Source organism: Symphodus melops (genome assembly GCF_947650265.1).
Source record: "Symphodus melops genome assembly, chromosome: 22".
In the NCBI taxonomy this organism is placed as follows: Eukaryota; Metazoa; Chordata; class Actinopteri; order Labriformes; family Labridae; genus Symphodus; species Symphodus melops.
In genome coordinates, this window is record NC_136712.1 from 751,003 (window position 1) to 769,364 (window position 18,362).

The 18,362-nt window shown below is 47.4% G+C and overlaps 3 protein-coding genes across 3 annotated transcripts; 2 read left to right on the forward strand and 1 right to left on the reverse strand.

The window, feature by feature from the left end:
* The first annotated feature begins 93 nt into the window (after positions 1-93).
* On the forward strand, positions 94-3,917 carry rtcb (RNA 2',3'-cyclic phosphate and 5'-OH ligase). The gene is made up of 12 exons (XM_079334779.1): positions 94-636; positions 1,130-1,208; positions 1,321-1,388; positions 1,475-1,574; positions 1,671-1,827; positions 1,938-2,094; positions 2,362-2,521; positions 2,643-2,818; positions 2,911-3,099; positions 3,178-3,288; positions 3,366-3,485; positions 3,555-3,917. Exons 1-12 carry the CDS (start codon positions 544-546, stop codon positions 3,660-3,662), a joined length of 1,518 nt encoding a protein of 505 aa, XP_079190905.1. The 5' UTR covers positions 94-543; the 3' UTR covers positions 3,663-3,917.
* Positions 3,918-4,303: 386 nt separating this feature from the next.
* On the reverse strand, positions 4,304-14,343 carry xpot (exportin, tRNA (nuclear export receptor for tRNAs)). Its single transcript, XM_079334759.1, has 25 exons — positions 14,210-14,343; positions 12,106-12,259; positions 11,925-12,007; positions 11,780-11,836; positions 11,614-11,683; positions 11,305-11,523; positions 11,043-11,227; positions 10,793-10,961; positions 10,459-10,695; positions 10,307-10,345; positions 10,163-10,225; positions 9,948-10,072; positions 9,716-9,860; positions 9,504-9,623; positions 9,313-9,407; positions 9,163-9,232; positions 8,838-9,076; positions 8,484-8,769; positions 8,209-8,398; positions 7,996-8,112; positions 7,796-7,911; positions 7,670-7,717; positions 7,516-7,587; positions 7,323-7,379; positions 4,304-7,192 (listed from the first exon to the last, which is right to left on the reverse strand). Exons 2-25 carry the CDS (start codon positions 12,190-12,192, stop codon positions 7,166-7,168), a joined length of 2,916 nt encoding a protein of 971 aa, XP_079190885.1. The 5' UTR covers positions 12,193-12,259; positions 14,210-14,343; the 3' UTR covers positions 4,304-7,165.
* A 579-nt stretch (positions 14,344-14,922) lies between these two features.
* On the forward strand, positions 14,923-17,734 carry rpl18a (ribosomal protein L18a). The gene is made up of 5 exons (XM_079335207.1): positions 14,923-15,037; positions 16,178-16,357; positions 16,782-16,911; positions 17,233-17,342; positions 17,593-17,734. Exons 1-5 carry the CDS (start codon positions 15,020-15,022, stop codon positions 17,683-17,685), a joined length of 531 nt encoding a protein of 176 aa, XP_079191333.1. The 5' UTR covers positions 14,923-15,019; the 3' UTR covers positions 17,686-17,734.
* The last annotated feature ends 628 nt before the right edge of the window (positions 17,735-18,362 follow it).

Consider the following 18,362-nt stretch of genomic DNA (forward strand, 5'->3'; position numbering starts at 1 on the left):
GCCTCACTTCCGGTATTTCAAAAAAGTAAAACTTTAAATGTATTTTAAAGCATGTTTTAAGAATAGTTTGGGACATAAATCGTTATTTTTCCATCCTTTTATCGTTATATTTTTTTGTACTTTAAAAAACAACATTTTAATTGGAGGTGTTAAACTGTTATGTATTATAAAAGCAGCATTCTGTTTCTTTTACTTTGACGGTCTGAACATCCTCATTCCTGTTAAACTTGATGAGAACAAAGTTTTGACTACAAATACGGCAAGCGAGCAGATAGAATAAAAAGCTAAAGCTCTAATTGACGACATTAAAACAAGCTTTAGTAAAAACATCTTGAAGTAGACAGTTTTTATTTTGTTAAACGCCCAAAAATAAAAACTTATAGACTGATGAAAAAGTACTGAGTCATGCCTTATTTAACAATCGCGTTTTTCTGTCAAACTGCTTCTGGGCTTCCGTACCTCTCTGCCTGTGTGTGTACTCTGGCAGACAACCGGTGAGTCTCAGTTTTATTGAATCATTTGGATCCGTTTTCAGTCAGAACCATGAGCCGGAGTTATAACGACGAGCTGCAGTACCTGGAGAAGCTGAGCGGGACCTGCTGGAGGATCAAAAAGGGCTTCGTCCCAAACATGCAGGTGAGACTTTAAACCGGCTGCTAACGTGGCTAACTGCTTAGCTCACAGTGAACTAAGTGCACATGTTGGCTGAATACATATAAAGACTTAAAGAAACCACCTGAAAACATTTAACAACAAAAGACTTAAAGAGTGTCACACGAACCTGACACATAATCACACAGAGTCAGCCACATATCAAAGTTAGAGCGTGATGACGTAGCTCCATGACGCAGTTATCACCTGTAAAATGTAAGAATGAACAGGTGACTCAGCTTGTTTTAAATAGGTGAAAAGAAGCTTTATTAAGTAGTTTTTATTCATTGATATCAGCAGAAGAAGAAGCCAAACACGTGACAACATTTCCACCTATCCTGTCACATTTGTTGACTTGTTTATTGTGTTATTGGGTGTTTAGGAGAGGACTTTTTCGTTGCCATGGTAACAAACGGGTACCTACACTGTCAGATTGTCTCAGGTGTGTTCCTCTGATGGTTGGTGTGTGTCTCTGCAGGTGGAGGGGATCTTCTACGTGAACGACCCTCTGGAGAAGCTGATGTTTGAGGAGCTTCGTAACGCCTGTCGAGGAGGAGGTCGGCCACACACACACACACACACACACACACACACACACACACACACACGCACGTCTCTCTGTCCTCTTCACACACGTCGTGTTAAGTGATGTGTTTGATGTTTCCTCAGGTGTGGGCGGATTCCTTCCAGCCATGAAACAGATCGGGAACGTGGCGGCTCTTCCAGGGATCATTCACGTAGGTGTCAGGATCAAAGAGGCTCCGTGTGGATCCATGTGGATCCGCGTGGATCTCTGTTCACTTTGTGTTTAATGTTCCCTCAGAGGTCCATCGGACTCCCCGACGTTCACTCCGGTTACGGCTTTGCGATCGGAAACATGGCGGCCTTCGACATGAATGACCCTGACGCTGTGGTGTCTCCAGGTAAGCTTCAGGTGTTCGGGACTTGAGGTGCTTTCGTTGCCGTGGTAACGCGACAAGTCTTGACTCTCCGGTATATCTCGTGGGTTGTCTGCGCAGGCGGCGTGGGTTTTGACATAAACTGCGGCGTGCGTCTGCTGAGGACGAACCTGGACGAGGGCGACGTGCAGCCGGTGAAGGAGCAGCTCGCTCAGTCTCTGTTCGACCACATCCCGGTCGGGGTCGGGTCCAAGGGAGTCATCCCCATGGGGGCCAAGTAAGGACGGACCCTGCTGCAGTCCAGACTGCCACACACTCCCTGCTCAGCTGCTGACGTGTGTGTGTGTGTGTGTGTGTGTGTGTGTGTGCGTGTGCGTGTGTGTTCAGGGACCTGGAGGAGGCTCTGGAGATGGGGGTGGACTGGTCTCTGAGGGAGGGGTACGCCTGGGCCGAGGACAAGGAGCACTGTGAGGAGTACGGCAGGATGCTGCAGGCCGACCCCAACAAAGTCTCGTCCAAGGCCAAGAAGAGGGGCCTGCCGCAGGTATCCCATCGTGTTTGTTCGGTTACCACGGAGACGCACGGCTCGTCTCACGCTCACTTCTTTGCACGTGTGTGTGTGTGTGTGTGTGTGTGTGTGTGTGTGTGTGTGTGTGTGTGTGTGTGTGTGTGTGTGTGTGTGTGTGTGTGTGTGTGTGTGTGTGTGTGTGTGTGTGTGTGTGTGTGTGTGTGTGTGTGTGTGTGTGTGTGTGTGTGTGTGTGTGTGTGTGTGTGTGTGTGTGTGTGTGTGTGTCGTGCGTCTCTGCTGCAGCTCGGGACTCTGGGAGCAGGAAATCACTACGCCGAGATCCAGGTGGTCGACGAGATCTACAACGACTACGCGGCGAAGAAGATGGGCATCGACCACAAAGGACAGGTGTGCGTGATGATCCACAGCGGCAGCAGAGGACTCGGACACCAGGTCGCCACAGGTACGACACACGCCTCGCCAACCCTGGAGCACATGACCGATGTCATCGTGTTGAGCGGCGTTAAGACCCTCCCTCAGGTTACAGACGGATTTGACAGGTCATGTGACCTTCATGTTGACAGATGCTCTGGTCGCCATGGAGAAGGCGATGAAGAGGGATAAGATCACTGTGAACGACCGACAGCTGGCGTGCGCCCGCATCACGTCTGCGGAGGGTCAGGACTACCTGAAGGGGATGGCTGCTGCAGGAAACTACGCCTGGGTCAACCGCTCGTCCATGACCTTCCTCACCAGACAGGTACGCTGCTTCGTTTTCGCTACTTCGACCATATTTTCCCGCCGCTCTGCTCTGAAGAACTTCCTGCGTTTTACTTGTGTTGAACGTTTCAGGCGTTCTCCAAAGTGTTCAACACGACGCCGGACGACCTGGACATGCACGTCATCTACGACGTCTCTCACAACATCGCCAAGGTGGAGGAGCACATGGTGGACGGGAAGCAGAAGACGCTGCTGATCCACCGCAAAGGCTCCACCCGAGCGTTCCCGCCGCACCACCCGCTCATCCCCGTGGACTATCAGGTACGCCGCCGCCGCCGCTGCTCGCCCAGCGATTTTAACACCTCCCGCTGCTCGACGCTGATGTTTGTTGTCTTCCAGCTGACGGGTCAGCCGGTTCTGATCGGGGGGACGATGGGGACCTGCAGCTACGTCCTCACAGGGACGGAACAAGGCATGACGGAGACGTTCGGCACCACCTGTCACGGAGCGGTACGAGCGCTCGCATTTTTAAAAAAATCAACTCTCACAAGCCGGCGTGTCCTGACTTCCTGTGCCTCGTGTTTCAGGGTCGCGCTCTGTCTCGGGCAAAGTCTCGCAGGAATCTGGACTTCCAGGACGTCCTGGACAAACTGGCCGATCAGGGAATCGCCATCCGAGTGGCTTCACCCAAACTGGTCATGGAGGAGGTGAGAACGCCGGTTTTAGTCGTAGTTCTGTTTGAAGTCGGCCGTCTAACATGCTCTCTTCTTTTTCAGGCTCCTGAGTCGTACAAGAACGTGACGGACGTGGTCAACACGTGTCACGACGCTGGGATCAGTAAGAAGGCCATCAAGCTGAGACCCATCGCTGTGATCAAAGGATGAGTCAGCACCATGCTGCGTTCAAAGACTTCAAAGAAAAAAAAGACTTCTCAGTGTTACAAACACGAGAAAGTCGCGGACAGCAGAAGAGCTTCGCTTGTTTTTGTTTCTGGTGGGAGAATTTAAGTTTGAATTAATCAGAGAAAATGAAATTGAACATTTTATTTGTACTCTTAAGAGATTTTTTTTTTTTTCTGTGATCCAAATAAAGGTGATCACGCCATGATTATACGACATAACCTCCGTTATAAAACACGTGTAAGGAAGACATGCTCCTCATCAATAACGTGTGTGTGTTGACTGTCTACAGTGAGGGTGAAGCTGTTTATAGTTCATTGTGTCAGTTTACATGAAGCTAACTAAAGGGCGCTAACATTAGCATGCTAACAACAATGCAGGACACAGGTGACTGAAGCTACTAGCTAACTAAAGGGCGTTAACATTAGCATGCTAGCACAACGATGCAGGAGACAGGAGCTCGAGCAGAGGTGTTGGAGGTGTCTCTGGAGGCTTCAGTGTGGAGGGGGCGTGGCCTAACAGAGGTGTGTCTCTGGAGGGGGCGTGGCCTAGCAGCAGTTTGTTTTGGTTTCATGGTGGAGCTCAAAGACGACGTGGTGTGAGAGGAAACAATGAGAGAGGCCGTGTGATGATTAGTAAACACTTTATTGGTTCTAACAGGGTCAGCTCATATCAAAAAGAAAAGAAAGAAATCAACACACTTCACCAGCGATCGACACATTGATTCATTTGGCAGGTGGATTTATCGAGACGCGAGGAGACGTCGGGGAAGAAGAATCTAAACCAGGCAGAGAGCTGAAGTGTTCACGGTGTTTTAACCTTTTCAAAGCAGCTGTAGTGACGAGGAACACGACGGAGGTACGATGGACGAGTCGCCGCTTTGAAGTTGGCGTTACGTGCCGACATGCATTCATACACTTTATGTTTCTGGTTTTTTATTGGTCACCTCGACGTCTCGTGTCTTTTAATGCGTCGACAGAAAGAGAAAAAAAAAATCACGTTTGTACAAAAACTACATTTAGAGTTTAGTTTGACATGTTTTCACTTCCTGTGTGCCGTCGAGTCGCCGCCGTACCAACACTTCAAACTTCGGTAAGAACGGACATCTGAGCACAGGTGAAGTCCGACCTGTGTCTCCTTTCCTTCTCTATCCACTGTCCTTTCAAAATAAAAGTCTAAGGCGAACAATAAATGGGGTCAGTGTTTGTTTTTAATCCCCAGAAACCGGTCTTGGTCTCCAGAAGACTTTTTGAAGGTCTCAGTCTCTTCCCTCGGACTCAGGATGTTAAATCAAGACCGCCAATCTCAAGTCATCACCGTGATGAGAAAGGAAACGCCACATCCTCCCCGGTGTTACACGTCCTAAACGAGGGACACGCCCCCCTGCACACACGTGGGTTTTCCTGTGATGTTCATGGTCTTGGTCTAATGTCTCGGGTCTGACCTGGTCTCTTTCTTTCAGATTTTCAGCGACCTTGGCTGGATGCTCGGGCACATTTTTGGTTTTTGCCTTTTTTGTTTACATTTAGAAAAACATTAAATAACCGAAATGTCCTCCTTTAATTTGTTTATCAGCCCGTATGACCAAATTTAATCCAACACGTTCAGGCACTTTTCTCTGGAGGCTTCAAAAGGCAAACATCAAATAAAGTCAGAGGAACACGGCGGCGAATTCAAGCGGAGGATGAGGGGATTATTTTTCTGATGATGAGGTCACAACCTCCGAAGCGTCCGAGCAGAGTCAACCGTTGAAACAGGAAATGTTTAATATCAGACACAGTTTGTACAGTTTCATGTCGTCGCCTCGCTCTGATTGGTTTGTTCACAGTATTGCTCGCGGTGAAGCGTTGCATAATCAACACGTCCATCGTCCTGAATTGTCACGAATGCTTCGATATAAAAACTCACCGAGCTGCTTTCATACGAGAATCCAGGTTTCTTTATTTCACGTACAGAAGCGATTCCTATGATGACTTAATGACCTACGGAAGCTCGTTAGGGCCAGAAAATCCAAAAGTGTTAAAAATTACAAACTTGCAAAAAAATATCCGCCATGAGTCAACATCCTAATCCTTCAATTCAGAGATTTAATGTGTAAGAAATCTATGAATTTCTACATTTTTTTTCTGTTTTTAGGATGTTGACTAAATTTTCAAACTTTGGGAATTTTAAAGGGTTAAATTTCAATTTTAAATGGATCAAAACTAGAATTGCATATTTTCAAGAGTTTAATTTTTGGAAGTGAAATTTTTCTCTTTTCTTCCAAAAGTCAAATTTTTCAAAATTTTAAGGGAATGAAATTCAGATTTGGTGTTTAAAGGGTCAAAATTTTAATTAGAAAAAAGAAAAATCTTAACTACAAGAAACTTATTTTAATTCATGATTTCAAAATTAAAACCAAATTTTGATCAAAATAACAAAATATGCAGATTGAGAACAATAAGTGCATATTTACTAAATAGTTCATCCGGTCCGAAATGTAATTTTGACTTTTTTTCATTGAGTCCGATGTGTCAAACTCAATTTTATTTACATTTTAAATCGCATCCAAACTTTTCTCTTTTCTTGGCTTGTTTAAGTGAAAATAAAAAAATGGCGTATCAAATAAATTTGTTCTGATTTTAAATTTTCAACACTTTTTTGCCCTAATGAGCTTCCGTACGAGTTTCCAGATGGATGAATGAAGATTTTTAAAAAAACTAAACCTAGGAACTTTATTTACACTTTGAACATCTTATTCTCTTATTTACACTTTACTCCATTTCATTCTTCTTCTTCGTAAACTAAAACTGCGACTAAATATCCGTCCGATTTCCAGGAGATGAAAAATATTCCTCTGTTGTCGCACATTTATAATGACTGTGACGGGCTGATGTTTGTCACTTTTCAGATTTATCTGCTTTTTAAACTGAGAATTCAGGAAATTAAAAGTTTGTGGATGTTTGTAATAACTCGAGCTGCGAGCACTGCAAAACTTCAAACCATCCCGCGTAAAAAAATAAATCCATGCCACATTTTTAATGACAATAAAACAATTCAGCCCTTTTTCTTTTTGTCCATTTCGTGGCAGCAGCAACGTCATAAAAAAAAAAACAACCTCAAACTAGCGTGTTTTGAAATGTGGTTTCGAGAACGAAGCGGCGTTCGTCGGGTTCAGATGCTTCGAGGATATTTACCAAATGTTTTCCAGACGGCTCGTTTCCTCTCCCTCAGATCTGTTCGACTTCCACGCACAAAGTTCTCCACGTTTCCGAGCTCCCTCTCGTCCCCGAGTCCTCGTGGACAGCTCGACGTCTCGTCCGTCCACGCCTCCCCCCCTCCCAGCTCGCACAGAGCGGCGGGCTTCGTGACACGTTCGCTTCTTAAGTGCAAAAGCAGCTCCTATGCTAAGTTCCTTTTTTAGTCGTTGTTGTCGTTGTAGAAAGTGGCGAAAGCACGACCACGTTGAGTCCGTTCAGTCCAAAGAGAACTTCCAGTTTTCTGATTCTCTACAGCTTCGCTCGCTGGAAGAACGCCTGCAAGAAGAAGAAGAAGAAGAAATAAATAACTCCTCTACACTTTAACTGTTGCTAAGCAACCCGAACCTTCCGCTCCACCGTTGGTCTCCATGGTTACCACGGGAGCAGGCGTCCAGGTGAATCTTACCTTTATGTAGCTTTTCAGGACTTTGATGTCCGGCTGCTGAAGAACTTGACAAAGCTCCTGAAACATCAGATTCAAAACTTCAGCAACTCAAATCTTTCCGAAAAACTAAACATGACGTTAACGAGCGACCGGCGGCCGAGCGCTGGAGCGCCACAGAAGGACGAGCCCTCGCCGTGTTTGCAGAGCGCCTCACCTGGGAGATCTCTGGAGACACCTGGAGTGACGGTAAATACTCGTGCTGCAGGAACTGGATGAACTCCGGCCCCTGACGGAGAAAGCAGCCGTTACTAAAACAGGAAGTGGATCGTCTGAGCTGACCGCCGTTTTCACTTTCACGACGTTCTTACCCGTTTGAGATGAATCATCTTCAGAGTGACGGCGCACTCGGACAGCGTCTGAAACACAGCGAGAACAGCACGTTAAAGTCTGACCACGACTCCTTCCAAAGCTGTGACCTCTGCAGCGAAGCGTACCAGGACGGTCTGAGCGTCGGAGAGGTCGAAGGTCGGCTTGAGAGGAGCGATGAAACAGGCGGGGACGATGTGTTTGTAGATGAAGTCGGGGAAACCCACCATGCCGTCTTTCCCTCCTGAGAAGATAAAAGAAGGCGTTTTAAGAAGCACAGAGGACGAGGACGGCGGCGGCGGCGTGTCTCTGCGGACGCGGCGCTCACCCCACAGCTCCACCAGCTTGGACAGGATGATGAAGCACGTCTTCTGAGCGACCGGGTCGGGGAAGTCCACGGCTCCCTGGATGATGGTGAACACGACGCGCTCGATGTTCTCCGCCCCTGAAAACCACAAAAAAAAAACCAGCGTTGACAGCAGGCGTGAGGCCGGTGAACTGTGCGGCGTGGCGGCGGCGCCCCGGCGTGTGAGAGACTCACCCTGATTGGCCATCACCTCGTTCATCCCGCTCCCGGTGATCGTCTGGATGAAGGTGAAGTAGCTCCTCCTCAGCATCTGCTTCTCCAGAGCCGCCGCCTGGTCGTTCTCCTCCGCCGGCCGGCCCAGCACCTCGAAGATGGCGAGGACGAGCGGCATGAAGACCTGCTGCAGGAAGGGCGACACCTGCCGCTGCCGTGACAACGGGCGCACGGAGAAAGTTAACGCGAGGCGGCGTGCAGGACTGGAATATAAAAAGGGACGTTTCCCAGCGTACCTTGAACTTGGCGGTGATCTGGCTGATGAGCGGGATGAACTCCTGCAGGTCTTTGGCCTCGCAGTCCTTCAGCATGTGCTCGGAGGCCGAGGGGATGAAGGGCAGCACCTCCTCCTCCATGCAGATGATCATCCTGTGCAGGAAGGAGCGCACGGCGCTGCGCAGCGCCCCCCGCTGGACGGGACAGCTCAGCGCGGGCAGGAAGGTCTGCAGGCAGTCTCTGTAGACCTCGGTGCAGCCGCACTGCTTCACCGTCTGCTTGTTGCTGAACGCCTTGCTGGTCCGACTGAAAGAGAAGGACAGCGTCAGTCTCACCGTCGTCTCCACGACCACAAATTAAAGGTCCTTCCTGACCTGGCGAAGCCGATGGCGTGGCTCAGACAGTCCCCGAGCACCGTCTGCCTCTCCTCCTCCGTCTCCTGCTGCATTTTGGCGAGCAGCAGGCGGAAGGCTTCCATGAGAGGAAGCAGCAGACTCCTCATCAGCGCCTGTTTCCTCTCCACGGGACTCTCCCCGTTCACGATGAGCACGCCGGCCGTCTCGAACATGAACAGCTGGTCATCGCTGGTCAGCATCGCCGGGAAGCCGTTCTCCTGTTCAGAACACAGCGAGTCAGCCCTCCACGCCGTTTTAATCATCTGTTTTTAAAAAGAAGCTGGACGGTGAGACAAAGACTGACCGGAGGAGCGAGCTCCAGCAGGTCCTGGATCCGGGTCAGGATGTCCTCGATGAACGGGTTCATGTGTTTACTGCGACACAGAAGGAGCAGAGCACTGAGGCGGCTGATCAACAAAGCGGGAAAAAAAGCAGGAAGTGAAGCTGGACTCACTGCAGGGTTTTGACGAATCTGGAGAAGAGGTAGGCCACCCTGCTGCGCACCTTCGGGCTGTTGTGTCTCAGTCCTCTGTGGTCCAGAAACGCCATCTGACAGTGAACACAACGCCGTCTGATTTACACACACACACACACACACACACACACGTTTTGATGTGATGGACGTTTGAAGGTCGATTTCCTCACCAGGACGTTCGGGATGTGCTGCGGCTCCACCAGGAAGAATTTATCGTATCGGACGACCGTCTCGAAAAACTCCAGAGACACGGAGCTGTGCTGGTACCCGCTCACGCCGCACGACACCAGCTGAGGGAACACGTGGCGAGACACGCTCATCATCAGAGGTCAGGTCAACAGGAAGTGAAAAAACAATCCGTCGGATCAGAACGCCGACTCACCGTCCTCATCATGTCCTGCAGCGCGCTCGTCTTCGCCGTGTCTCCGGAGAAATGGGCGCCGTGAGACGCCGGCAGAGCCTCGCCCAGCATGTAGAGCAGCCTGATGGCGACCTCCACCTCCATGAAGCGAGCCGTCTGCCAGCTCCTGAAACAAACGGACCAATCAGGCTTCAACGTTAACCACGCGGCGTGATTGGAGGGTGCGTAAACGAAGGCGAGCGAGCGCTCTTACTGCATGCTGCTGTTGAAGACTCGGCGCACGGACTCCAGCAGCAGCTCGGGGGAAACCTGAGCCAGACGGTCCAGCAGCATCTTCAGCTGCTTCCTGTACTCCACAAACATGGCCTCGTCTTCGCCCTGACCACACGCCACACGCAACATTTAGTCCTCTCACCGGGCGACAGGAAGCACACACACACCACGCACGCCACACGGAGAGGAACTCACCTCGTTTTCAAAGTTGTACTCGTCGTCGTACGTCAGTTTCTTCATGACGGCGAGCATGATGGCCTGCAGAGGAGGACGGCGTTAAAAACGCTCAGACGTGAAATGGCGTGTTTGACGGCGTCGGTTTGAAAACCAGAGACTCACCTCGATGCTGGTTTTCTGCTGGTCGGTCAGCTGGGGGAGCTACAAACGACAAACGGAGAAGAGCGGCGTGTTATTCTCAGATTTAGACAAAACCCTGCTGTTCCCCTCAGATGCTGGCGCCTGATTGGTCGAGCCGAGCGCGCCTCCCTCACCTGCTTGAGGACGTGCAGGTATTCGTAACAGAAGCTGACGATGTTGGCCGAGATGTCGTCGTCCTCGTGAACCAGCAGCTGCAGCATCAGCGGCACTTTGGCCTCGACGGCCTGCAGCGTCTCCGCCGTGTCCTTCACGTTCCCCGTCTTGGACAGCTTGGTCCAGCTCAGCACCAGACTCTGACCCATCCCGTTCACCAGGCGGGAAAACTTGGCCAGGAAGTCCACGTCCTCTTCCTGGACCAGACGAGGAAGAGAGGAGGGACAGGAAGTGAAGCGAGGGCGGGACGAACGAGCACGAGGTTAAAGTGACGCTGTGATTGGAGGATCAAACCTGTTCCACGTTGAAGAATCCTGCAGACTGCAGAACCCGACACAGAGACTCCACCAGCTTGGTTTTATCCACCGGGTCCATTCCTTTATTGACGATTTCAAACAGGCAGTCGCAGGCCTCCTCTCGGAGCTCCTCCACCGACATCTGACTCAGCAGCAGGTTGACGAAGCTGAAAACACGCCACAACAAACCGTCAGCGTGACCACCAAACCACACGGGGAAAACGCATGAACTCTGCGAGGCCACTGACCGGTCGTTGGCGATGAGGTTGAGGTCGATCCAGCTGACGAAGGCTCCCACCACCTCCAGACACTGACAGGTGAGCTCCGGGTGGGACTGCTGGTACGTCTGCAGGATCTGAAACCACGACTCCACCAGGTGAGGGATGCACTGCTCCCTCATCCCGTCTTTGATCAGCGTGTTTCTACGAGTCTCCTGAGGGCGGGAAATAATCACGTTAATAAAACAGCAGGTGAAGAGGAAGAAGAGGGGGAGAGGGGGGCGTGGCTTACCTCAGGTGAGTGCAGGATGTCCCGGTCCACCACCTCGGCGTCGATGGCCATCAGCGTCCTCAGGTAGATGTCGACGCCGTGCGGGTTCAGACCCACCAGAGACAGCACGTCGAAGAAGAACTTGGGCCACAGGGTCAGATACTCCATGACGAAGGTGAGGGCGAACACCTGCGCTGCCTTGTTCCTGATGAAGGGCTTCTCGGGGTGAGCGTTCATCAGCTGCAGACAACGACAGAGAGAGAAGAAGAAGAAACAGTGAGCACGCGGCGGTCGTTCAATAAGAAGAAGAAAGGCTGAGCTGAGAGTCACCTGACACTGGAGCCACTTCATCAGCGTCTCTCTGATGAGCTGCTGCTGAGCTCCACTCAGGCCAGCGTGTCTGCAACACACACACACACACACACACACACACACAGTTATTATCTTTGAAGATCATGAAGAAGGGGCGTGGCCTCCTCCTCCTCCTCCTCCTCACCTGAACTTTATCTGATGCTCCAACACTTGGAAGCAGAAGAACTTCACGTGGTCGTCACTGAAAACAAACAGAATGAATCAGTCTGTGTTCAACCTTTAGAAACGACCAATCAGAAGACAACATTGTGGTTGGGGGCGGGACTTACTTATAGATCCCTTTAGCGAGCGCCTCTGCACAAACCTCCCAGGCATCCTGAGACTCCTTCAGCTGCTCAAAGTAAGCCATGGCCTGCACACACACACACACACACGTTATAAACTGAAGTTGACACGTTCATAGTCATAATAATCACGCTGTGTGTGTGTGTGTGTGTGTGCGCGTGTTACCCGCTGCCTGTAGCCGGCGTCGGCGTTCGGGTTGAGCCCCAGCAGGGCCTGCTCGTCCATGATTGCAGCGACAGACTGGCAGGCCATTCGTGGGTTAGCTTTCCTCCAAGACGTGTTCACTCCTCTCTGCTGCTGTCGGCCAGATTAATCTCATCTGAGGACGACAAAAAAGTGGCGTGAAATAAACACGACCAACGCCGCCATGATGCTTCGGGACATCACGAGACGAGATTTATAAGCTTTAAAAAAATCAAATGACACCTGACGAGCACGATGAAGTCCAAGTTCTGAAGCAGAATCGTAAAATCAATGCATTTAATAATCGTGATCTTCATATATATATATATATATATATCAATCTGAATAATCGTGTGTGTGTGAGTGTGTGTGTGTGTGTGTGTGTGTGTGTGTGAGTCAGCACAGGTGTGTTTTTATGCCTCAGATATGACGGCTCTGAGCTGGAGGACATGATGCAACACAGAGTCAACACTTTCAAGCCACCATGAACCTTCTTCACGTTAACACCTCAAATAAAAGAAAGAAACACCTGGAACATCAGAGGGTCACGAGCACATAACTCACAGGTGTTGTGGTTAATGTGGACACTCTTCAAAAAAGTGACACTGCGGTGCTACAAGCCAATAACTTCACACACACACAAGCAAAATAGCTGACTGCTGCTATATTGAGCTAGCGTTAGCTCCGGAGAGGTGTCACGGTTTAACTGGTCATACTTCACAAAGCGCGTCTTCTTCTTTAGGACCCCAACTGACCCATCAAAACAATGCCAAACATCCGGGTACTACGCCGCTCCCTTCCTCTTCATAATATTAATCTGTATCTTTACAAACATTAAAATCAATCCTGAGCTGTCACGAGGAAGTTTAAAGAAATGCACATTAACAACGACCACATGGGTGACTTTGCAGATGCCTGTTAAAAAATAAATCGGTGACTTGTTAAAGAAAAAAATATTAAATTATATATTAATATTAAATATTAAATTAAGTTAAATAAAAAAAATAATTTGAAGCTTTGAAAATAACTTGAAAAAAGGGCCTTCACTTTTCAGTGAATTAAAATGACTTTATTCGACTTTATTTCGGACAAGGTGGATTTTTTTTGTCAATATATATATAATGTATAATGAGCTATTACAAGTTACATGTCCGCAAAGGAGTGGGAAGAAGTAAAACTTATTGAATCCCCTCTCCATCTATTCAGCTATCATGTAATATAATAAAAATCTATCTTTATAGTTTAGATATTTATTTTACAAAATAAAGTAAAAACAGTTTGAACTTTTTTAGTCAGTTATTTTTTTATGTTTTCTAATAATGATAAAAAGCCTCATGAGTTGTTTTTAGAAGCTTTGGTACATGATGACATCATTCATGTTAAAATTACATCGATCATATCGTTTATAAACAAGTGTTAAAGGAAACATCTAGAAGTATCGGAATATGTTGACAAACTTCCTTCCTCTCTAATTTCAGGATGTGTGGTGAGATTGTTTGTTGTTTTTCTAACTCTGTTTAAGTACAATGATTATTAAATCGATCATTGATCACTCAGGTCCTGGAACCTGTCGATGGATTGTGTTGTTTTGAATCTGCCAAGTCACCTTTATTTATATTCCGGAAAGTTATCTGCTGATTAAACGTTTTATGAAACCACAAACTTCTTCTTTAAAACTTTCACAAGACTAAAAGATTATGAAGATAATAAATCCGGAAGCGCGCGGCCTCGTATATGTTTTTGATGGTAAATTAGAGTCCTTAAAGGCCGCGCGTGCCGGACTGTCACCAGATAATCCGACACCATTTTAACCGTAACACCTGCCAGCTTCTGCGCTCGATTCTGACACCGTAACACGCAACAAACAAAAAGTCATCACCGGGAGCTTTAACGCACAGACAAACAGACAACCTGAGATTAATTACCATCTAATTTAACTTGTTTTTCATCTTGGTTTAGTCACGTTCCGGTGACGTTACCTACTCACGTCACATCATGGTTGTCAACTCCGTTAACGGTTCAGCCGTTGATAATTAATCATCACGAGGAGGATATTTAAAAAAGGGGGATATGACAGGAAGCTCACCTTAAAGAAAAACTATTCCATCACGTCAACTCATCACGGAGCAGCGAGAAAATGAAGCTGCATGTTGGTTACCGACACACGGCGTGTCCGCTCCGTTAACATCCGGGTCACTGACTGACACAGGAAGTGCTAGGTTTTTGTACGTTAATACAAAAAATGGATCTTTTTCGTTCATCATCTGTCTGCAGTCTCATTCAGTCAAATACATGAGAGACTCGTATCATGAACCATTTATCCTGAATGTTATCGTGCATTGAGTGAATCGTTACGTCCTTAAAAAATGGAGAAAGATTATGAGATGTATCAATATTTTTTCATGTTTTAAAATTATTATTATTAGATTCAATCATTGAATTGATTTGGCACAACAAATAAACATCAGTTCATCCCTAGTTTAGGTAAATTCTCTATTTACACATTTATTTGTTATCCTCCAAATTTTGTAGCTTTTAAAAATGATTTGAAATCTTTTTTTCAGTCACTGAAAACGTTTTTGAAAAAAGTGCCATAAGACTGTCTGAATTACTTTTTCGGTTTTACGCTGATCAATTAAATTGATTTTTTATTGTCTTTGTCTGGTTAGTTTTATTTTTACTCTTTTATTGAATATGCTGCCTCGGTGAATTTTCAAAATGTTCAAAAGATTAAAATCCGATTTATTTTCATGAAAATGCTGGGAGGGAAAAACACATAAACAAGCCTCTCTCTAGCACCGGAAGTCCCGCCTCCTCCCGACCCTCCGTCCATTTGTAGTGCGCATGCTCCGCCCTGGCGCTTCCTCTTTTACTGTGGCAGTGAGCGAGAGACACCATGAAGGCGTCCGGCACAGTACGTAAAACCTTTTATTTACCCATATATACGCACAGCATGCGTCTTATATGAACAGATAGTGGTGTGTAAGATTATGTTTGATTGATTTAATGGTTAACATCTCGGCAAACTCCCCGTTAAAAGCTTTATTTCACGAGTTTTCCTTGCGGTGCGTTCGCGGCTCCAACATGGCGTCTGCTGGGATCACCATGTGGACGCTGTGTGTTACAGTGCCAGTTTTAGATTAGACTACACATGACCAGTAACTATCAACGCATATTGAAGGTTACAGAGACAGATCAAGAAAGCTGTTTGTGTCACTGGACGATCCGCAGGATGGTGTATTAGTCAGCATTTAGTTTGTAGAGCTCCGTGAAGCTAGCTGACGTTAGCCGCTAATAGTGTGCTGTATTTTTTAAATGTCAAACCTGTCAGCTACAGTGGTTAGTTTAATTTTGAGTTGTCGCCTCCTTAGTCTGTCTTTGAAAATATTATTTTTCTCAATTAAAAGTCACCATTAAAAATCATGCAATTCAGTAAATTAATACTCTGCACATATTGTTTCTCATAAATTAATAATTCTAAACGGACCGTCCCAGAATACATAAGTGTAGTAACACTCGTATCTGGGAGCACAAATATATCCACTGTGCAGAAATACAGCAGGAAGGATGCAGGAGTGAGTGTAGGGGTTCAGATCAGGAGTTTCTTGCAAACTCGTAAAAGCTTCCACACGTTCAACATGTCAGCAGACGAGACCTGAGAAACATCTTTAAAGTAATTCAACAGGCGAAAAGTGGAAACAGTCCATCGATCGTTTCCTTGACCAGAAACTGAACCTGAATGTCTAATTGTAATCACGTGACCTAAAGTGTGAATAAATGTACTTTACTGCATCATGCGTTTAAAACAAAGACGCTGAGACGCCGGGGTGAACGATTCGATCTGTCTGCACCCAAACCCAAAGCTCATATCTGTCCGTGGTATGATTTTGTCTGGTGTGCAAACATAATCTGATCCTTGTCGCCTTTCTCTGCCGCTGCCGTGCCTTTGAAAGTGAATCCAAGGGTCCACAGGTCTTTGAACGCCTCGTCCTGTAGATGTTTACATGTTGACTTCTTGAATCCTGACAGATGACGGTTCTTTCTCTTCTCACAGCTTCGGGAGTACAAAGTCATTGGGCGTCTGTTGCCCTCTGCCAAGAACCCTGCCCCCCCTCTCTACCGGATGAGGATCTTTGCCCCGAACCACGTCGTGGCAAAGTCCCGCTTCTGGTACTTCGTCTCCCAGCTGAGGAAGATGAAGAAGGCCTCCGGAGAGACTGTCTACTGTGGCCTGGTACGTCTCTGAACGTCTCACGGGGAGCTGGTTTTAGTTTCCTGAACCGGACTGCAGTCGGGTTGTAGTTTTTTAAACACTAAAATAAAAACACAGATGTTCTTGAACACATCGCTCCACCTGCACCCAAACCCAAAGCTCATATCTGTCCGTGGTATGATTTTGTCTGGTGTGCAAACATAAATCGGATCCTTGTCGCCTTTCTCTGCCGCTGCCGTGCCTTTGAAAGTGAATCCAAGGGTCCACAGGTCTTTGAACAAACTGTCAGGTCAGGAGCATCCACACGACGTCAGGCTGAAATAAGTCCAGATTTGACTCGTGAATCTGCATTAGTCTGAATGTCAGACTGGAGTCCCTGAGGATCTGTGATCGTCAGTAACCAATAAGAACACTGAGGACTAACTGGCTCCTCTTGTTGTTTCAGGTCCACGAGAAGACCCCCCTGAAGGTCAAGAACTTCGGCATCTGGCTGCGTTACGACTCTCGCAGCGGCACCCACAACATGTACAGAGAGTACAGAGACCTGACCACGTCTGGAGCCGTCACTCAGTGCTGTGAGGACACACACACACACACACACACACACACACACACACAGAGCTAATGAATAATAATCAGCTTTCTAGTTTGACTGCGAGTCAATACTCTCTAAATAAATCCTGAGGTACTCATGGAAACAAGATTGTCCGTTTGATTGGTCCGTCTGAATCGTAAAAGGTGGCGTCCTGCTCGGACAAGAAAATAAAATGATTGGCTCAATAAACGGGTTCTGTTCAATCTGGTTTCCTGGACTGAACAGAACCCGTTTATTGAAGCGTTTGGAGAGATTCAGTTAAAGGTTGTTTTGCGTCTAACGTCTGTGTTTGTGCGTTCAGATCGTGACATGGGAGCTCGCCATCGTGCTCGTGCTCACTCCATCCAGATCATGAAGGTTCAAGTGATCGCCGCCAACAAGTGTCGCAGACCGGCCATCAAGCAGTTCCACGTCAGTATATCCATCTGTGTTTTCATGTGTCCTCGGGTCTCTCTCTGGACTGCCTCCTCATTTGACAGCTCCAGATCATAAACCCGACAGATTGACAGCCAGATTCCTCTTCCAGATTTCCAGCTTCCGTCTTGAACTCTGGCGGTTTAGAAACTGGCGACAGATTTGATTTTCTTGATGTTTTTGATTTGTTGTGATGTCGGCTGTGTCTCTGAGTCTGAACGCTGTCCCCTCTCTGATCCTCCTGCAGGACTCAAAGATCAAGTTCCCGCTGCCTCACAGGGTCCTGCGTCGTCAGCACAAACCCCGCTTCACCACCAAGAGACCAAACACCTTCTTCTAAAGACTTTTTTGTCTGTGCGGGAAAAAATAAAAATAATGATCCAACTGAAGAGTCCTGACTCGAGCTTTCTTTGTCTGCGTGAGACAATTCAGTTCTCTGGTCATGTGACTCTGCTGAGGCTGGGAGGTCATCAGGGGTCACCTGTCTCTGAAAACAGTTTAAATCTGCATCATTAAAAGACTTTAACAAAAACGTGAAGTAGTGTTGAGTGTTTTAGGGGCTTGTGGGTAAATGTCAGAGTAAAGATGGCGTCCAAACATTTGTCAGTGTTTATAGTTGGGGGGACGGGGGGGGGGGCTCAGGAAGTTGACTTCATAAAGACTCAGGAGACTCGTGAAGTTGAATTTAAGGGTCAGAGGTCGGTCTGGTCTTCTGTCCTGCAGAGGGCAGGCGGTGTCCTGAAACTGCAGTTGCACTTCGTGTCCACATGGTGGCGTCCTGCTCAAAGACATGAAGGTGAAACATCTGAGGCTCAAAAGACCTGACAGAAACATTTAGAGTGAAGCTTTTCTTACTGAATGATTTTAATGAAGCAGCTGGTTGATCATAGTTTTATTCTGAGACAAATCAGAGGTCGGAGTTTACTTTTTTATTGGGCTTCAACAAACTGATGTCAATGTTTTTTTACTGACTGTATTTATTTGCAGTTGTTAAAACAAAAAAGAAACCGAGTGCAT